A 21,551-nucleotide genomic window follows, 5' to 3' on the forward strand; every position below is an offset into this window, starting at 1 on the left:
TAATACGATATACATAATATATAACATATGGACGGTCACTGACCAATTACACTCTTGAAATCAATATTTCTTGAACCGGCGGCTAATCAAAACTTTCTTCGAATATCGAGAGTGCTGTCTGTACAAAATAAAATTACATCTGCTAGCTTTCTCGCATTAAAACAAAATCAATAATTTAAGAATTTCCGTTCCGAGTGAAAATCGTATCCGAATGCAGCTGCAAAAAAGAAAAACAAAAAAGAACTTCCGCTGACACCGAGATTAATTGTAGCGAGCGTGGCGATGTCGGGAAATTTTAAATGACGGCATAAAATTCCGTCGAGTAAGATTAAACGCACGGCTCCGACGTCAATAGATCAGATTGCAGACGTTCTACTTTGAAACGATTGTATTGCCGATACGGGGAACGTGTCTGATCGTTATCCGTTAAAACTCGTGTCCTATGAGGAATCAAGTTCTCGTATCGTCCCATCAGCCAATCCTGGCACAATCGATGTTGAGTCTCCGTGCCATTCTTCGATATCCACGATGCGTGCCAGTGATGGAATTTCGAGTCCATACGTTTCGTTACGGCTGCGTGAGACTGTCGAGACAAAAAAATTGTTAGAAACAAATTTTTTATTACTAAATTCGACCTATATATCGAAGACACGTAATAAAAATTTTTGAAAAATGCAAAAGTGTTCCAATAATTGCGAACATACCATCCTCGCACGGCTAATAGAGTTTTGTTTGTAAAGGAGCCTGTCCTTGTGAACAATGAAAAACATGGTATAGCTATTGGGATTAAATCTACATTGCGTCTCATCGGAATTGATAATGTCGGGAGCGTCGACCGGTCTGTAACAAATTTACATCAAATAGAGAATAAAATCAAGTTAATATTTAGGCTGATATATGTATCAGGTATTACTTACTCAGTGACTCTCTCCGGATGATTAGCGTTAAGCAATTGTTTTTCCTTCGCCAATTTCGCAGCGTGTTTTCGATAAGACCTAACGTTGCGACAGAGGAAGATGGGTTTACGTCCCGAAGATCTGCTTAATAAATCCCATCTTTCCATCTACAACAAATCATAAAATACTGTGTTATTTTTAAGTAATACTTTAAATTGATTATAAATCAAATTTCTTATAGAGCATTATACATCGCAATTTAAAAAATCAAAATATTTAAAAGATAATATCTTTGAATTTTATAATTATTATATATAGTATTTTCATATATAATTTAGAAATACAAAGATTATTGTAAAGATTAATTCAGAAAGAAAAAAATTATATTTTGAAGATGCAAAATATATAATAAATCTAGTGATCTAGTCACAAAAATGATATTAAACGACAATATTCAAAATTGTATGTGTATTTGAATATATCTTTTCCATGCAATATCATCTCTATTATCATATGCATATTATGCATATTTCTTTCTATATACATTATAATTACATACAAATATATGTAAGATATTGCTTTTTCATTAAATATGTAAGAGAAAAAGAAAGATAAGAATTTACCGTATATTTTTTATATATACGTATGTTTACATATATATATATATACACCAAATTCTGGAGCAATTCTATTGCTAGACACTAAAAGATGTCAGTGATATCTATATCACTGACATCTTTTTATTTAATGATCATTTGCAAGCTGTTAAAATAAAAGAAATTATGATTATGCTATTCTGTATCTTGAAATAATTGAGATATATTTCTCGTATCCCATCGTATTATAGAAAACTGACAACAAAGAAGTTTCTTTTGGTGCATTTAAAAACGAGTTTATAGTTTGTTTATTAATTGCTTTATAATTACTTTAACGAAATTTTGATTTACGATTTGGTTACATTTTGATAAAAAAAATCGATACGCAAAAGAATATATAAAATAAATATAAAAATGAATTTCGAACGAGAAACGATAGTTTGCGCGACTTTAAAACTTCTATGTTATACAACTCGTTTGCTTATCGAAGGAAACTTTTATTTTCTAAATCGCGACGTAACGCTATTATTAAAAAAAAAAATCTCTCGCTATTCGTATTTATATCCCCCTTTTTATATTGTTCGGCAAATTGTACAAAAACTATAAGAGGATACGTAAAGTGCATAAAATGCAAGAATGCAAGAAAGAGAGGGAGAGTCGCGGGGCATTTTCTCATCTCTCACTCGCACGTTCTATTGTTCCAGAGACCGGGCGGAGTATTGATAACGGATATCGATCGAATGTGTGCGTGGGGGGGAGCCGCGTATCAAACTCGTTTGGCGACGGACGAGTCGAAATTGCTGCGCATACGCCACTGGAACGAGAACGAGTATGCACATCGAATCGGCGCGGCGCGCGGCGCAGGTTGCTCGAGCGACGATGACTCGAGCAGCGCCGAAGCCGCTCGACTCCGATCCGCCTTTCTCCTCCACGTTCCCCATTATATGTTATTCCCGACCCGACCAGACCCGTTCAGGCCTGGACGAGCGCCATTTTGTACGACGATTTACTTATCGCGGTAGTGTGATGTGTATATAAGAGAGGGAGAGAGAGAGACAGATAAGAGTTTCTGCTTCTCCCAATCGACGAGATAAATTCCCGCACTGTGTTGTGATCGGTGCGCTCGTATCTTGTAGAATTTAATGAATAAGAAACGATAGAACGGGTTATCGGTCGACACGAATGCTCCGAAAAAAAAAAAAAAAAGAACGAGAGAACGGAAAGCGCGAGCTTTGCGAGAGATGAATTTACGGAGAATGAAAGGTGTAAGCTTCGCCCAAGTATAGTGTGTCAAGATTTTTTTCACGTCTCCGCTTTTTTTCTTAATGCGTAAGTATGTGTGTATGATGTTTTTCGTCTCTCTCGAGCGATTATATATATTGTTGCTTTTAAAGGACAATCTTTTTTTTTTTCGAGCTTTCCGCGACTTTGCGAATCGATATCCTAAGATTGAAAAGCACATCGGGCAATTGACAGTAAGCGACGGTGCGCCTGTTTTTGACAAGTGCTACGAGAAAATAGAATGCACGTAGAGTAAGAGAAGAGATGAAACATTCGCGAAGATATATTCGTAAAAGCTTGATTGAAATTGTGCTAAAAGCTGGATTGAAATTAATTGTTAACGGAGATGAATTCTATTATAAAATAAAATATCGTGCATGCGTAAAAAGCTTCTTGACAATCATTTACAGAAATAGCGTTCGGTGCAAATTTAAATATCGATGGTCATTTGAAAAATGAAATAAATACGTAATGCATTAAAATTTCCTATTCATATCGTCTTCTTCCCTTCACACTTTTGCATATTATAATGTATAAATGAAAATGTTGAATTTGGATTATATCGGAATTTTAGACTGAAATTTTTACATCTCGTTTTTGTACGAAAATTTATGCCGAGTGATTAATTGATTTATAACTTAAAATCCGGGATGATATAAATTCTTATTTAATCAACAATATTTGCGAACAGACAGAGATTCACAAGATATTCAGACATTGTAAATGAAAAAGAAAAGGAGAGCTTTTCAATAACATCCTAAAAAAATTAAAATATAATTCTTGATTGAAAGATCTAATCTTATAGAAACCTATCCATGTGTAATGAATGTATAATGATCTCAATTAAAATACTATAAATACAAAGTGCTCAAATAAATTTGTTATATATTTTCGACTCATATAATTATATACAATAAATATGCAAGTCTATTGTATTATCGTTAAATTGATAAAAAGAATATATTATATACAAATAAACTGTATGCTATTGAAACTTGAGTGTAGTATTATGTTATATTAGTTAGAAAATTTATGCTTATAATTTGTGCAAAGAGTATGAGATCATTATTAAGAAAGAGAATAAGTTAGAAATGTGTTATATGCTTGTCACTAATATAATTGTATATTGTACGAATCCCTCTGAGGAAAAATATATAATACGAAATAAAAGCGATTGCGTGTAGTAAGAAAAGAAGAATGATTTCGATCTCCGAAATAGTCTTTGTTAGTTCTAGAGAAACCGGTATCAAGAAACCCGAGCGACAAATTATTCAGCACAAAAGAGTTAAACTAAAAAAAGAGAAAAAAAAAAGAAACCTAAGAATGTGAAACCTTTGGTAAAATGACAAAAATACTGCGGGATATTAATATTTTATACTGTCGCGTTTATCAAACATTCTTACAGAATTGATGCAAAATTACAACTGACTTTCTATATACATCATATAATGGTACAATGCGTATAGTATCTCTGCTTTACTATCTATATATCATTTATGTACATAGCAAAGTATATTATGTATATATACATGTGTGTCTAATGAAGGACGCAACAGTTAAGCTAATAAACACACTCAGCTCCACGCCACAGTACAGTCTTGTCGTAGACTCTCGTAGACTCGTTAGGTAAAACGAATGCGTGCGCTTGTTTCATACAAGGGCATAGTGCATCGTACTACAGCTGATCCTGTAACATACTTTGGGGTCTTGAAATGTGTAGCATGACACGCTGTGCCCTCGTATGGAGCAAACGCGCATAGATCCTTTCAATGTATCATATATGAGATCAGTTTTTCTTCTCTTTATGGAAAACACTTTTTTTTTTAAACTATCTGAAGAGCAGTTCAAAGAGCCTAAACAGGTATACAGTGATGTTCGATGTTTCTCTGACAATTACCCTAATTTTTGTACAAAAGATTACATAAGAGAATTTTATGCTCTCGTTTTTTCTACGCATCGCTCTCGTTTCTACGCAAGTGTCTAACCGCCCATCTTTCAAAATTTGATAGAAAAAAAAGATCAATTGGAAATCTTCACATTTGTTTGTCTTAGATAGTCTAAGTAAAAAAAAGTGATACAAGTATATAATTATTAATGTTATTATAACGTCTAATAATGGCGTGGAAGTAATGTGTTCAGGTATAAGTCAATGAATGATATATATATATGTATCTATTCATGTTTCCTTTCCAAAGGCTTCACTATGTACTGCATTTCTGAACGATAATAAGAGTTAAGTATGAAACTTCGCGATCCACTATCGATCAATCTTAAATTGCGTATGTATCAAAATGTATGTACAAATGTTTTAGAGAGGTATTTACATTTTTTTAAAAATCTAATAATTTATAAAGAGAATCTATTATTATATATCTATATTTCTTTATCTAATATAATATCAGATGAAAAGAGAAAATAAAAGGAATTTCTTTTTAAGAATTGACTAATCCAAGTGTTACAATAGAAACTAGTACTCGTGCGAAGGATTATTTTCGTCCTTTTAACCATTTACTAAATAAAGATGCCTTCCTCTTTCAAATGACACGCACATATTTATCTAAATAGTTACATGTTTCACGAGAAGATAAGCTATATATATATAATATATATATATAAATATTGTAAATGTAGATATGCATAACAATAGAAATAATTTTTATATAAGAAATAAAGATAAATAAATAAGTAGATAAGAAATATATATTTTCAAGAGACACATTTTATGTGTGTAGATATTTTAAGTAAAATTTCTTCACTAACGTTATTAATGTTTCTCCATTTAATACACGTGTTTTAACAGAGTTGGATGATAAAAAATTACATTCCGAATAAATTATAATTAAAAAAATTATACAAATTATACACAGGTGAAATATATATATCTATTAAATTGGCTAAAAAATTAATAAAATTACGTTATTTTTACTCGAATAAACTTGTTCTCAGTTTAGCTTTCGAATCATTATATGTATATTGCCACTTTGTCTTACTCAACGAAATATAAATTGTCTATGTTAATATAAAATCATTTTCTTATTTTTATAATTCAAAACCTATCTCCTCATCAAAGATACATATAACTGTAACGCGTGTCTTTATCATTTTATCTAAACTACTTTTACAAAATTTACTTATTGTGGTGATTCGAAAAAATTTTCAAATAAACTTTGTAATTTTGTTAAGTCAAAAAGGATGAAATATAAATTTTAAAAAAAGATGTGGCTTTTGACAAATAAATGGAGATTAATTTTTTCACTCAAATATTCATTTTTACTTTAAGTAAAAACATATAACACATTTTATTACAAGATGTTCTACTATGTATATGTCTATCTATTGTGTATGTAGTTTCAATTTTTCGCAAACTGTAAAAAATATTCTTTATACATATATATATATATATATATATATATATATATATATATAAAGAGAGAGAGAGAAAAAGATGAAATATCATTACATGTTACAAATATATTAAATATGTACAATAAAATTTGTTTTTCATGAAATATGTAACTAGTTAGATGACAATGTACGTTCAATCTAAAGAAGGGCATCTAAATTGTTCATTTAATTGTTATTTTACATTCATTATGGCACTGCTAAGATGACTTTGTGAAATATATGCCAGTTATCCCTTTCTGTGTTTTATACAATTTTTTATCAATATTTTTTACAATTGGTCATCACTCTTTTATCTCACAACGACACTGGATTTCTGATAACATCCATTATTGAATGAATGCATAATGGCGAAACAAATGTAGTATGTATAATACGGTAATACATACATGAAATTTTCCTCATTTATTCTGAGTCGATTAATATCATTATCGTGCAACAGACTTGAGAAAAAGTCATGTTTTTAACATAATGATAATATATGGAATTGCTGTGATTTACTTGAAACATTTCTCTTTTTTCTTTTTTAAAATATGTATTTAAATATCAGAATCATATTATAAAAATGAAGATTTATACATATAAGAAAATTATAGATACCGTGTGTAACTTCAATTACAAATTAAAATTAATTTGCTTTTTTAATCATAAAATCAAAAATTGTCGATAAAAATGTAATACGAAAAAAAGGGTAAGTGGAAAAGTCGTCTATAATTTAATACAACATTTAATTAAGAAGAATTTAATTGTATTTTAACTTTTGCTTCTTTCATTTTCTCAATAGATTTTATATATAATATAAAAGAAATAAATTATATATGAAACAAAAAGGCGATATATTAATATTTGCGATGATTTTTACTTAGAATGTTGCAAATAATAAAAGAGCAATTATTTGAATGACAAACATTTGTATTTAAAAAAGATTGAGAAATGCACTGCTGTAATAACATGCTGTAATACAAGTCAGAAAATTTCATGTAAGTTGCATCACCACATAGACGATTACGGCCGAAGAGAAGAATTTTATAAGTCGCTTATAAATTCCCAATTATTATAAAATATAATAACCATATGAACCTTGCTCTGCCTCGCGTATGAAAAGAATATTTAATTGGATAAGATAAAACATTGGATAAATATACAGAAATTTTATAATTGATGTGATAATTATAGGAAATTAATACGATTGTCTTAATCATTCGCGTAAATATAATTTAGCAATGTATATGTATCCGTATAATATTTTTCACAAGTCGCGCGTTCCTATTCCGACAAAATTTACACGAAGATTGCTCTCCGCGAAAAAAAGTGCCCAATATTTTATTTTACTTTTCCACAAATAAATTCTATTTTTGATAGAAAAAAAAATTTTTTCCATCATACCTTTATTCTTTGGGGATACTCTTGTTGTACGCCAAATAAAAACGACGATTCGTACAACAATTCTAATCACAGATGTCAATTATTACGCGAATGAACGTTGATTAATGATTATGAAAAGGTATTTGGATCCTATACCTTCTTACTAATGTCAGTGTTCTTGCGTTTTCTGCCCCTCCCCCCCCTTGCTGCCTGGTCGCTACTCACAGGATGATTGGTCGGCGGCTCATTCTCTGTTAAGGCAGGAGTGTCTTTTGGGCTAGTCTGACCAGCTGGTGCAGAAAATCTCTCAACGTACGTCGACCATTTTTCAGAGACTGCAACGCCTTCCCTTTCTCTCTCCCTACAGCCACTATCCACCGTTTCGTCACCCTCTGTATCTAACAACTCCACTGTCATTTTGCAGTTTTTTTTGTACTGTAATAAAAAGCAAAGTGTAAGATGAGATTAGAGCCTAATTATATAGAACGTTCAACGTCATTAATGATAAATCTGATTTTTATTGAGATATTTGATTAAACTCTTTAATATTTGATTTAACTTTATTTCAAACATACACACATTTTGCATCTTATTTATTTCATTAGAATAATTCATAAAAGTAAAATCTAGTCAAACATTTTTTATAAACATTTGATAAATGTTGTGTATTATTTTGTGTATAAAAATAATTAAATTTGAGTTATACATACACACACAATGATATAGATCAATAATAATTGCTAAATTGAAACCACTAGAGTATGCGATATAAATCAAGTATTTCAAAGATACTTACTATATATATTTTGAAACAATTTTCATCAACCATTGTCTTTTCTGCTTTGCGTTGATATGATAATTCAGCACTTAGTCTCATGTATGCCGTGGCGCACAACCCGCCGGCACCGCTGTTTTCTTTAGGTTGACGTTGCTCTCTTTGGAATAATTCCATGCATTGCTGGCATATAGTATCCGTGACCAAGTGCTGCAACTATCAGAAAATATATATGTAGTTTTGAACACTCATTGTTCTTTCTTTCACAATATCAAAAGAAAAGAAAATTGAACGGAATTCACTTACTTGCCTCACAGCGTAAGTTACGATCTTATCAAGAGTAAAGGCAATGTAGGCATGTATACCAAACATTTCTCGTAACGTGTCCTCGTACGCTGTGCTTTCCATATTTCCGTCGAGAACATTTTTGACCATGTCCAGAAAGGCGGGATAATAATCCTCAATTTCGATTTCACCTAAAATACACAACGATGACGGAATTGATTAATACGATAATTGATTGATAAAAGTAAAGCCAATAACCAGTTGTGTTATAAATGCAGTAAACTTACTTTTTGGTTTTAATCTTAAAGCAATCGCTGTACTTTCCTTGCGTTGCTGCTTATACTTTGATTCTTCTTCGGCGAGAGCGACTGCTCTGTCGTACATTTTCGTTAATCTCTCGCATAGTATGTGATGTAACCTCAAAAAGAGGTACCAATTATTACTGGCCATGAAAAGTGTATATGCCTCCTCAGGATCGTTCGAGAGGGCATGTATAGGTACTTTGATATCGGGTTCATTTTTGATGGACGCGGAAGACATATTTGGCGATACAGGAGCTTTACTCCTATTAGCTTGCAGGCCACTCAACGATGAAGTAGTCGTCGCAGACTGGGAATTGTTACACGTTGCCACGTTTATATCTTCCTTTTCATCTGTAACAAAAAGAAAGCATACATATATATAGCACTCGACGTAGATTCCAATTTAAATAGAAATAGAATGGTTTAAAATAGAAAAATGTCTCGCCTATGAAAAAGAGAAATTGTAAAGAACTTACCATCTTCATCTCTTTCGTCATCACTAAGTTCTTGTCGCGTATGGAAAAAGAGATCTGGTATGAAATGCTTCAATAAAAGTTTTATCCGCTGCTTGTCTTCTTTATGGATACCAGTTTGCCGTTTGACATGATGAATTAAAAGATTAGCAGCATCGTCTAATACAGATTTATCTTTGTACGGTAGAACGAGATGTGGACCACTGTTTCCTTGACTATCACCGTTACCGTCATCACCCTGTTCGTGCCTCTGTATAATAATTAACGCATTAAATAATCGCAAAATTAAAGAGATAATTAGAATAGATAAAACAAACAAAAACAAGTATACCAACCTCGTCGTATATAGTTTCGATTTCATTGAACAAACTTTTAGACCTTAATGCTTTTACATCATTTTGTTTAAAGTTAATCCCCTGGTGATCCAAGGATTTTAAGTAGTACTTTTCATTCTGTTCTCTCCAGATTTTATTGAAACCTTTTTGCGCCTCCCGCCATTCTTCCTCCTTAGCCTTCAACCGGCGGAGTACAATAGGCACGGCTATTTGAGGATTCTTTTTGAGACCCTCTATGATATCGTGAGATTTGTCGCCGTATATCCTCTTTATCGCTCGTTGATGAATCGTCGGGGAAGAACCGCCGAGACAATCGTCGAGTTTATATTTCTGTGCTTCTTCTTGGCTCATCCTATTTATTTTTTTATGAACGCCTTCGAGTACTCTAATCGTCGATGCATTGGTTTCTATAACAACGTCCAATTCGAAACGTTCATCCTCGCAACGATATATGGACTCCTCGTATTGAGTTTTCCTGGACAAATAAATATATAAATTTTGTATATAAATTATATCTAATTATTATCGTAAAAATATTTCTACATAAATGAAATCTGATTGCTTACCTTGATGTTACAAATGTGCTGTCTTCTGACCAAGTTGGGAACGAGACCCAAGTATCGTTCAGGACTTCCTTACATAATTGCGTTCTGCCGCCACATTTTGGTTGAATGTACGACTTTGGCAACGCACAATACGACGCTCCTAATCGCTTGCACGCTGCATAATCGATTTCTATCGCCAAGTCATTTTGCGGTCGTTCCTGATGGCTCCGCACGACACTGTTTGGGAAAGTCTCCACTCCTACTGCATTACCCGAGTTTGTTGTTATAGTGGCAGACGAATCAGCGGGTAAATAACCGAGGAAATCTTTGAACCAACGCAAGAGTTCGGGGTAACGGCCGAGGAACGGTGTCACCAATAGAACGAGTTCCGATTTCGATACTATTTCTTGATTAAAAAGCACAAGGCATCGAAGGAAATTTTCGTAAACATCTTGCGATCTAAGCGACTTGCGAACCTGAGAGAAATATTATCAATAATTTATTATAAATTTACTTGAAAAAATATCTCTCTCTTAAAGAGAGCACCATAATACAAATTTAAGAGGGATGAATATTTAAGATGTTGTGCTCACCTTGTCAAAGAAAGCATAGTCGTTCAGAGTACCATATTTGCCAGCTTCCGCTATAGTAATGTCGCGCATCGAAGTAACTTTGGGTTTCTTCAAAGGGGGCGGCCCATGTTGTACGTGATGAGAATTTCCGGCTGTTGCCGAAGTTGAGAATGATGGACTCCTCTTCAACTGTCCGGTGCTGTGCCCAAATTTCTGACCGCTATTGATGTCTCGTACGTTTGATCTATCCCGTTCTCGTTCCCGTTCTCTATGATCTCGACTATCGCGTTCCAATCCGGCCGTACTGCCGGATTCTCGAAGATCTCTCGAAATAGTTCCAGAATTGTTGTAAGGTGTTTTGAGTCCAATTGGTTTCTTAACAATCGCCGTATGATCGTTAACCGATGTTGTTTTGTTAGTCTGAAACATAGCAGACTAATACGAATCAGAACTTACTGTTTTCCATAAAAACAGAAATTTTCTTAATAATAAAAAAGAAAAAATCTATAAGAGCATGTACTGTTTTTTTTTTCTCTTCTTTTTGTATATAATTATTTATAAATATTCAAGTAATAAAGAGACATGAATTTGAAACGAATAAATCTAATATAATAAAGATATTATATACATAATTTTTTTTATAAATACTATCTTTCCATTTGCTCTTTTGTGCTATAGTTTTGGGATGTTAAATAATATTTCTGTGTCTTGCAATTTCTCATTTGAAAGTTTACTCGTAAGAGATTAAGTACTTTAGATTCTTTAAACGGATTGCAATTTTCTACTAAAATTCAAAATTATTAGTTTGTTCTACTGTAAATAGATGACTCACCAACGAACTTTGCTGATTAGTAGCATCTGGCAAAAATTGTCCAAACTCAGCAAGCAAGTCTTCTTGATTTTCGAATAATTTAGCTACTTGGCTGTAAACTTCCGCTTCTGTTAAATGTTTCGCTCCACTTGTAGCACCAGAACTCGTACCTCCCATATTTCCAGATTCTTTTAAATTTCTCTGTTCTTTTTGATACGTATGCAATATCTCTAAGAAACGTTTATATTTGTCCGGTTGACCTTGGAAACGATTCTAGAAATATAATATAATAATGTTATTATTTTATTACACACACATATTTCATTACTCTATTATATATTTTCTAATCATTGTTATAATCCCTTACCTTAATTTTGTTAACATAGTTTATCGCATGGTTGAATTCTACTGGCTGACTTTGCTGCGTTTGCCCGCCGGTAGTTACACCATCAGCTTGACTTAAAGCTTGACTGACAGCTTGCGCTTGCGCGGTGCTAACATGCGAATTATTATACACTGGTACCGGCGGTGGTGAAGGCGCGTGAACAGTCAAACTGTTAGTTGTAATACTGTTTGCTAAAGTATGGTGAATATTGCCCGACCTAAGAATAGAGATCGTAATTATAGACACGTATCTTCTTTTTCATAATTTCAGTTAAAAAAAAATTCTAATTACATATAAATTATCACATAGATTTGACAAAATACCTACCCTTGCATTATTTGTAAAACTGGGGGTGCTTTTGCAGGCTGCGTAGGTGGGCTAGCTACAGGAGGTGAACCAACATTGACTGTACAGTGATGTTGCGATAATGTAGCTGTGTGCGTTGCTGTTGGACTTGGCATACTGACGGACACTTGGAAGGCATATCCTTGTTCATTTGCTTGTACCTCTATTTTATAGCCTGGTGGGAGAAATGTGTTGAAACCAACAATAAGCTCGGGATGTCCTTTGAACAGATGACTCACTCGGGTTATAACCCCTGGAGTATCTATACTTTGAGATTTAAATTCCTTCATGATATCCAAGAAATCATTGTACACCTATAAATCAAAATATTCATGTTAAAATAATATCAAGCATTTTTTCTTTAAGCATGATTCACCAAGATGCTTCTTTTAACAATTAGCATGTTTGTTTAAAAGAGTATTAAAAAGCTAGCAGCCAATCAAATCAAGTCAGAATTTCTCAAATGAGGATTGATATGTAAAAGTACATCAATTGGTGATGATGGAAGTATACTAGAGTTTACCAGTATTTTAAGATATACAATTCTTTTCATCAAATGCTAACGTATTAAGCATTAAATTTTTAATATTCACCTGTGGTTGATCGCTAAATTTATATTTGACTTGATCTAGGTAAGATAGTGCATCTTCCACTTTTAATCTCTGGAATTGAGATCCTCCTCCTCCTCCTCCTCCTCCTCCTTGGTTGGAGCCAGGTGGAGTAGAAGCCAGTGGTGTTACATTACCAGTATGCACCTGCAATTACAATTACTTTTTCTTTACAATCTCCTTATAAGTTTATAATGCTCAATAAAAATATTAATTTTTTTTCTATTCATTTTAAGAAACTTAAAAACTGCAAACCTTATGCCTTATTGTCGATTGCTGTTGCGTATGTACTTGATTTTGCGATCCTGATGTTGGTTGTTGGGAAGCCATGGTATGACTATTGCCGCTACTTAGTCCACTATTCAAACCACTAGTATTTATGTTGCTACCGCTACATGTAGAACTAAGTCCTCCCGCAGAACCACTCGCCTGCTAAATATGACATTTGTAATATTTATTGCAATGCTGTCACTGTTATACTACTGTTATACACACACGTATAGTGTAAAGTATACTTACTTTAATAGGAGATGGTGCTGCCGTTGGCACAACAATTGCACCGGTATATTGCTGCTGAGTTTGGGCAGTACCAAATTGTATACTCCCAGGCATTTCTTTCGAAGCAACAGATCGAACTGCTTGACCAGGTACGACAACACCTATCCCACTGCTTGTATGATATTCTAAGCTACCTCCTCCACCACCTAAGCCACTTCCTGCACTCACCGATGAGTGCCTTGCTGGTGGTGATGCTACGTCGTCTAGTCCACGAATACGTTTCATTGCAAATCACATTGGAAGTGCTAAAAAATGAAAACAATTCTAAACAAATCTATTCTGTTTTGTTGGACCTAATATGCAAATTGTTATTAAACGTTAAGATATACATTTTTAATGAGGAATATGTTTAGATTTATTTGAGAATTTGATTGATATATGTGATAATTTTTTGAAATTTATAAATATAAAAATGAAAAATTTCAAAATATAAATTAATGATAAATAATATGTATGTAATATTAAAAACATATGTTTATCTCACAAAAAAATTAAACAATTTTTATTGTTTAAACAGTATTATATAGAGCAATGTTGCACATTTGTATATTTTATTTTGATACATGGTACTTGTGTTTTCATGTAAATTATATTTATCAATTTTAATAAGATCTTCAAAATACGTGAAGCTAATAATAATTTTGTGACGTGCTCTTTTATATCTTTGTATAAAATATATTAAATGTATATACATATATTAATGAAAATTTAAATCTACATGTTCTACTTCCTACGAATTATATTTATTTGTGATTCTGAATAAATCTTAGCAGCATAAAATAGCAACCCCAATATATTTAGACTACTGATACTAATTTTGAGCACATTTTTGTTCACAAATAAAACTTAAAAGCTTACTTATCACAAATTGCTTGTAATTTCCAAAAGGCACACTTGAAAAATATGTATATCATATGTATCTCACATGTCCAATATATTTCATAATTATGACATTGAGACATTTTAAAATCATATGGCACCATCCGAAGAAACAGTCTCTCTTCACTTTATCTATTTATACATTTCCAAGTAAATTAATTGGTGTGCATGATTAAAGAATATTCTGTGTAAATCTTGTGATACAAATGTGAAGGAAAGTGAGCATGCGAAAATTATATCAAGTTAAATTATGTGAAAGGTCTCGAAGATCTCAACATTTCTCATGAAAAAAAATCTTGCTCTTTTTTTCGACCAGCGATTTTATCGTCCAATCGTTAATCTGTAAGAAATGCTGAGATTGTACAGACTTTCTACATAACCTAACTTATCCTGACAAGACCTTTTTTTTCCTTTATCTCCTTCATTTTTATCGTAATACTCGTGCAGAATATTTCTTAATTATGCACAAATTTATTCATTTCAAAACACATAAATATAAATAAGGGGAATTTGGATGGCGCCATATGATCGAATCATTTTTTTTTCCTTCAAGTGTCTCACAATCAGTCGTGATTATGAAAACATTAAATATAAGAGAAATCTATATATACACGTGGCTTATTTTTAGCACATTTTAGAAATTACAAATGTTTAATAATAAACTGATTTTCGCGCAACAATCTGCCAATTAAAATTAGTGCTAGTATTCAAAAATATCCAGATATTTCGAATAACTACTTTATGCCTCCCGAGAGAGCTCATTTATAATTCAAAATAAATATGATTCATAGGAAAACGTCGAAAGAGAAGCATATATTGTCACCATTGGAGATGTTCGTTAGATCGGCGATGCATCTCGCTCGAAAAAGGAAAATTTATCGCATTAAACCCAGAATAAGGAGCAACAGACGCGAGCGAGTCTCGAGAATGGCACGTTATAAAAATAAGTTACAAACTCGCGTTTAGCTCGACGAAAGAGAGAGAGACACGATCGACCCCCAGCTACAAAGAGTTCTCGACCTTGCGCATACGTGGAAAAAAAATTTGCGTCGAACAAACCGTCGGTTCCGGAGCGATCAGCGTGCAAGGAGTATCTCTCCTGTCTCTCTCTCTCTCTCTCTCTCTCACTTTTTTCCTCCGAATATCTCTCTCTTCACTTCCGTACCAATTTCCATCTGAGAAAACGTCCTGCGTCCCTGTCTCCCACGTAGTTTCGTCGCAGCAGAGGCGCGACGATGGACAGGCACGAACGAGTCTCGGCGTCGAAGAGAAGAGAGATATAGCCGCCGTATAGAGCTGCACACTGGCGTCGCCGAGTTCTTCTCTTCTAGCTCCCCCGAAACTTTCGATCCGCGTCGGCGGCGGCGGCCGGGTTGCTTGGATTCCTGCTGCGTATGCACGCGCGAAACTTGCGCCGGTACAGTCAACCGACTCTCCGTATGTACGATGTACGTACGTACGTCCCGTACTACACACCACCGTCCTCCGTCCCGTCCTAAAACTGGGAGGCGGGGAGGGAAGAGGGGAGGGGAGGAGAGGGGGGGCGCAGCAGCCGAAACCGCGGAAATTTACGTGTCGCGAAAACGAAGGTTCTTTCTTATTTTTTTTCTCTCGTCGCCCGCCTTTTCCCAAACACACACATACACACACTAGCCGGCCCCTTGTACGTTACGCAATGTTCTACGTAAATACATAACGCGTTTCCCCGCGCGCGTGAGCGGGCTCCGCTCACGACAAGTAATGTAATGTTCGCGCCGCGTGCGGTCACTCTTGGTCCGCCACCGCTAAAAGGAGCCTCCTCTCTCTCTCTCTCTCTCTGACTCTCTCCTCGCGCACCCTCGTCGCGAGTTGGCGGTATCACCAGTAGTAGTTGCTTCCCTCGCGAGTCGAGCCTCTCGACGGCGTATAATCGACCCTTACACTACAAAAGCTCTCTTTCTCTATCTTTCTCGTTGCTCCTGTCTCTCTCACGCACGCACCGTTTCCACCTCTCTCTCTCTCTCTCTCTCTCTCTATTCCTCTTCCGTTCGCGTTCGCGCTCCCTCTGTTTCACACACTGTCTCGCTCTCTCTCTGTCTTTCTTTCTTCTCCTGCTCTCTTTCTCTCTCTCTCTCTCTTACTTTCTCGTTCTCTTTCTCCACATACACTCGGATCCTCCTCCTCCTCCTCCTCCTCCCCCTCCTCCGCCCCTTCGCGCAATTTTTATGCGTGTTCCGCGCCTCTCCGTCTTCCTCTCTCTCTCTCTCTTCCTCGATTCCACGGTCTTTTTCACCGACCAAAAAATCAACGAACGCCTTAACGGGCCGGTCGGTCCGGTCGTCCGTAGATAGGTAGGTAGGAATTCACTGTGCTTCTAGCCTGGCTCCCGCTACCGCGGATAATGCGCGCGCGGGAGATCACTTCTCAGCGGAATCGGCGGAATCTCGTCGTGTGGGTAAACAACAAACGCGGGATAATGTGCATCTTAGGCGCGGGCACGGGGCGCGCATCGCACCGGGTGTGCTGGGCTCCTCTTCTCGTCTCTCAGGTTCAGGAATTCACCGCACTTCTTTTCTCCGCTGCTCGCACACAAGTCGACGCGTATAACGCGAAATCGCCGAACCGCGCATCCGCACTCCCTCACCACAGTACAAGGCAAACTATTGGATTTCGTGTGTGATGGCAAACAAGGAACCGACTGGTCGCGTAGCGTGACGGGACGACGAACGACGACGACGGACGACGACGACGACGGCGGACGGCGGTGGTGGCGACAGTGGTGGGGGGTCGATGGTGGGGAGAGATGCTGCGCAGGAGCGTATTGCGCCGCGAGTCGCGCGGCGTCTCTGTTACCAACCACTTGGGCGCTGCTCTTCTGCTCTACCTCTATTACTACCCGGCTCCGGCTCCTCTTCCTCGTTCCTCGTTCCTCGTTCTTGTTAGCGCCTACCAGCCTCCCATGACGCCGTCCGTCATCTGTTTCGTGGCGCGATCGACGACGAACCCCGCGTCCGCGGCTCAGGACGGATTAAAAAATCGCGCGCGGTTGTGTAATAAAAAAGGCTCCTAAACGCGAGGTCGGAGTCGTGAGCAAGTTAATTCGAGTCACGACTTCCTACGTCTTTCGCCGAAGCACGCTGTTGTAGGTGCGCGTTATAAAAGTATCGTTCTATTTTATACGTTGTCATGATGGTCGATTCGATTCCGCGAGCATTGTGCAGCTGTTTGTTTTTCTTTTCAATTGTAGATAATATTTTTAACCAGACGAAAATTTCGCACTACAAAGTGACTTGTCAAAAACCTATCAAAATACAATTGACTTTTCTTTTACGCCTCGAAACAAGGCACTCGTAGAGATTCGTTTCCGCGCCTAAAACGGGCCTATAAAAAAAAAACATCGGCGTCGGATACGGCCCTGGGCCGCCATTGTTGCGTCAAGCCGCCAAGAGGCGCGCGCAGACGCAGCCAGCTCGAGTCGGAGTATATACATGTCTACTACGCCGACTACGCGCATCGCATCTCCCCTCGACCCCTCGCGGCGCCGACGTCTCGTCGGAGCCAACAGCTGTTCCAAGAGACGAGCGAACCCCCCATCGTAATCTGGGTCACGGGTACTGCGCAAAATGGCCCGCCGTCGCGTTAGGATTGCGACGTGCGTCCGGCGATGCGTCGCTGGGTCGGCGATTTTGGACGCGTGCCGCGACACGCCGGGGCATCGCGAATTCACGTCGCACACGCCGCAGCTCGCCATACCGAGTGCACTACGCGCCGCGACCCGTTCGCGGCTTATCTGTCGATGGGCTTGACTGGTCGAGCTGACCGGAGAGAGCCAAGCGTCGATTGGACGGCGACTCTCGTCGAATTTTTACGACAATATGGCACTCGCACTCGCGCGCGACCGCTGCGGCTGTGACGTCACGACGTCGAGAGAGATAAATGGCGACGTTCGCAGCGAGAATAATTCTTTCCCGATGACACTCTTATTTGCAGGGTATATCGTATCGAGAATGAAAATTATTGGAGAAAATTCGGGAGATACGGAATAAAATTAACGCTCCTATTTTTTTTTTTTTTTTTTTTTTTTTTTTTTACACAACCGGAAGCCGGACCTTGACCACGTGACGTAAGCACGAGTAGATACGTCCGCATGGTCCGTTTGCAAGTAATCGAAGCGTTTCTGGACAAAGTGTAATTTATTTTACTTACAATTAGTCCACACGTTCCTGGGATGCTAATAATTGTCGGCGTATCTCTGTTCAAATTTTCGAATTCCATCATTCCTGATGTACTGAAATAAAACTTGGAGAATAATTATACGGAATAATAAAATAAGATATAATTGATCCATCAAAAAGGAGCATGTATATAATTTTAATTAAAAATTAATATTATCAAAGTTGCACAACAATACGCAACGTTGAATAATAATGCAATACGAATCGCGACGAATTATTCCTTGGAAATGATCAGGAACGTTGTGGTGGGCGTATCTGGTGGTGTTGACAGCGCTGTGACGGCTCTTCTACTTAAAAATAAAGGTAAAAATTAATGTTTATAATTTTATTCTTCTCTTGTATATATATTTATTAAAAAAATATCTTTTCAAGGATTTAATGTCACTGGAGTATTTATGAAAAATTGGGACATTAGAGATGAAACAGGAAAGTGTACAGTTGAGAAAGATTACAATGATGCTCAATGGATTTGCGACAAATTAAAAATTCCTTTGATACAAGTTAATTTTGTAAAGGAATATTGGAACGATGTCTTTAGGTATTTATATATATATATATATATATATATATATATTTTTTTTTTTACAATGAGTAATACAGATAATAATTTTTGTTTTATTTTTCCAGCGATCTTGTAGAAAAGTATCAGACTGGACAAACTCCAAATCCAGATATTTTGTGCAACAAAAACATTAAGTTTAGTAAATTTTTTGATCTTGCACGTAATAGATTTCAAGCAGATGCGATTGCAACAGGCCATTATGCCAGGACAACCTTTGGACCTTATTTGGAAAACTATAAAGTAGACACTAGCAAGTATCCTATATTAAATAACATTATTTTTGTTTAATAATCAAATATTTCTTAACGCAATTGTAATAATTCTGTAGATGTACACTTATTACAAGCACACGACAGTAATAAAGACCAAACATTTTTTTTAAATCACATACCACAACAAACTTTAAGACGTTGCATGTTTCCTCTTGGAAATTATCTGAAAAATCATGTAAAGACGATGGCTAAGGAAGCAGGCTTGCACAAAATAATACAAAAAAAGGAGAGCATGGGTATCTGCTTTGTGGGCAAACGTGAGTTTCAAGATTTTATTTCAGAGGTAAAAGAGGATATGTTTGTCATCAAGCAGAATATATTGTATATATATTCAAATTTAATTAAACACACTTCATAATAATGATTTTGTAATGGCTACAGTACATAGATGATAAACCTGGTGAATATGTAGACCTAGACAGTGGATTGTCGATAGGCAGACACAATGGCACGCACAAATGGACGATAGGACAAAGATGTAGAATCGGTGGTTGTAAGAAGGCCTATTTTGTGTTTAGCAAGGATCAGAAGACAAATACCATTGTAGCGGTATGTAATACAATAAGTAGAGAAAGATCAAGATTTCATTGAAAATAAATTAAAATTTCTTAACCATATGTATAATCTTTACAGGTGGGCAGTACAATTCATCCAGCATTGTACACCGATTTTCTGATAACGCAAGACGTTCATTGGATTAGTGAGGAACCACACGAATTGAAATGCAACGGTATATTGAATTGTGACTTTCGCTTTCAGCATAGGAAACCCTTAATCGCTTGCAATGTGTACAAAATGTCCGACAATCGTCTATTTATCCGCCTTAGCGTACCTTTACGAGCTATTACAAAGGGCCAGGTAATTTATATATTAATAATATATCAAATGTACAGTCGATTTCCTCTATTTTATAGAGGTTATCAAACAAATTAAATGATTTCTCTATTTGAAGAAATTCTTCGTCTCTCTTATTTTAATGTTCTCTTATTAATGGCACAAGAGAAGAATTTCAGTTTAAAAAGAAACATTTAACTTGGAATAGAGAACATTGACTGTACATCTATCTTCTCTTTTTACTTTTTTTTCTCTCAAATTATCATGAAAAGATAATTATATTTACTAACATGCTTGATTCTAATGAATTTAAATATAATGTAGACTGTATATATATCTTCTGTTGCTGAATTATACATGTATACAGCTTATAATATTTGTATATAAAGTAATTTATATTTCAGTATGCCGTTTTATATTCTGGAGAGGAATGTCTGGGTGGCTCTCTAATATCATATCCAGGACCATCTTATTTTGCGCTTAATCGGCAAAACTCCATAGGGGAAACTCGTTTCGATAATTTGATAGCAATATCAAATGTACAAATGTAAATACTTAAAAATTTTAAAAGAAATAAAATCTATTTATGACATTTTCCTATTTTAGAAGTGCAATATTTTATATTGAAAGATCTAAACATATACATTTGTATCCATTTCCTCTATTCTAAATTTTCCCTCAAAATTGTCAAATTTTGTTCAAATTTAATTATTGATTTGTATTATATATGTTTTCGATAGTTTCTTTCAATCAGTTATATAAAACAAATTACTTTGAGAAACTAAATCTATTCACTGATAAATTGACCAAAGATGTACTGAGGAATAGATAAAGTTAAGTGTACATATTCTATATCAATCTTTTATTTATTGTATATAAAGTGATCAGAGTTATAGTCTAGTTGAAATGATTAGGATCATTAGTGATTATTAGATCATAAAGACTTCTCTTTTATTAGTATACATACATGATATATTGTTTTTTTAATGTATATATCTAGAATTTTGTAATAAAATATAATTATTTGTTGTCTACATGAATTATTATATAATAATTACAAAATTATACATCAAATAAAAAATACATGACTTAATAAAAATGCATTTTAAAAGAAAACGCGTAATTATAAATTTTACTGTATAATATATTACGTATAGTAATTTTTTTTATACATCGAATTTAATAATATATTGCATCTCGTACGCGTACAAAAAAAGCGCTTGAAATATGAACATTTCATTGCGAACAAACACGCG

At 35.3% G+C, this 21,551-nt stretch overlaps 2 protein-coding genes across 5 annotated transcripts; one reads left to right on the forward strand and one right to left on the reverse strand.

Annotated features, from left to right (window-relative positions):
* Positions 1-212: 212 nt before the first annotated feature.
* On the reverse strand, positions 213-18,420 carry Sin3a (SIN3 transcription regulator family member A). Of its 3 annotated transcripts, none has more exons than XM_083044657.1 (18): positions 15,579-18,420; positions 13,496-13,779; positions 13,232-13,408; positions 12,962-13,123; positions 12,351-12,682; positions 12,006-12,240; positions 11,660-11,911; positions 10,849-11,262; positions 10,277-10,731; positions 9,711-10,185; positions 9,379-9,625; positions 8,888-9,253; positions 8,622-8,791; positions 8,337-8,531; positions 7,766-7,975; positions 918-1,063; positions 705-840; positions 213-583 (listed from the first exon to the last, which is right to left on the reverse strand). In XM_083044657.1, the coding sequence occupies exons 2-18, from the start codon at positions 13,757-13,759 to the stop codon at positions 329-331; spliced, it is 4,491 nt and encodes a 1,496-aa protein (XP_082900783.1). In that variant the 5' UTR covers positions 13,760-13,779; positions 15,579-18,420; the 3' UTR covers positions 213-328. The 3 variants fall into 3 exon arrangements, with proteins under 3 accessions (XP_082900783.1, XP_082900781.1, XP_082900782.1); XM_083044655.1 differs by having other exon boundaries at positions 7,697-7,975; XM_083044656.1 differs by having other exon boundaries at positions 7,697-7,975; positions 10,849-11,247; positions 15,579-18,419.
* Positions 18,421-18,488: 68 nt separating this feature from the next.
* On the forward strand, positions 18,489-20,894 carry LOC145939971 (mitochondrial tRNA-specific 2-thiouridylase 1). 2 transcript variants are annotated; one of them, XM_083044659.1, is made up of 7 exons: positions 18,489-18,930; positions 19,000-19,165; positions 19,255-19,439; positions 19,518-19,744; positions 19,843-20,010; positions 20,095-20,319; positions 20,685-20,799. In XM_083044659.1, the coding sequence occupies exons 1-7, from the start codon at positions 18,855-18,857 to the stop codon at positions 20,685-20,687; spliced, it is 1,050 nt and encodes a 349-aa protein (XP_082900785.1). In that variant the 5' UTR covers positions 18,489-18,854; the 3' UTR covers positions 20,688-20,799. The 2 variants fall into 2 exon arrangements, with proteins under 2 accessions (XP_082900785.1, XP_082900784.1); XM_083044658.1 differs by having other exon boundaries at positions 18,491-18,930; positions 20,700-20,894.
* Positions 20,895-21,551: the final 657 nt, after the last annotated feature.

Source organism: Prenolepis imparis, unplaced genomic scaffold (genome assembly GCF_030444845.1).
Source record: "Prenolepis imparis isolate NDT839.2.m4 unplaced genomic scaffold, iyPreImpa1.0 SCAF_8, whole genome shotgun sequence".
Taxonomy (NCBI): domain Eukaryota; kingdom Metazoa; phylum Arthropoda; class Insecta; order Hymenoptera; family Formicidae; genus Prenolepis; species Prenolepis imparis.

Excerpts from the sequence above, each read along its gene's own strand:
- Sin3a (XM_083044655.1), bottom strand. The coding sequence starts at position 13,759 with ATGAAACGTATTCGTGGACTAGACGACGTAGCATCACCACCAGCAAGG. Across the intron at positions 8,792-8,887 it reads TTTAAGATTAAAACCAAAAA|GTGAAATCGAAATTGAGGAT; the intron begins GTAAGTTTACTG and ends TGTGTATTTTAG. Across the intron at positions 1,064-7,696 it reads ACACTGACATTAGTAAGAAG|ATGGAAAGATGGGATTTATT; the intron begins GTATAGGATCCA and ends GATTTGTTGTAG.
- LOC145939971 (XM_083044658.1), top strand. The coding sequence starts at position 18,855 with ATGATCAGGAACGTTGTGGTGGGCGTATCTGGTGGTGTTGACAGCGCT. Across the intron at positions 18,931-18,999 it reads TCTTCTACTTAAAAATAAAG|GATTTAATGTCACTGGAGTA; the intron begins GTAAAAATTAAT and ends TATCTTTTCAAG. Across the intron at positions 20,011-20,094 it reads AGACAAATACCATTGTAGCG|GTGGGCAGTACAATTCATCC; the intron begins GTATGTAATACA and ends TAATCTTTACAG.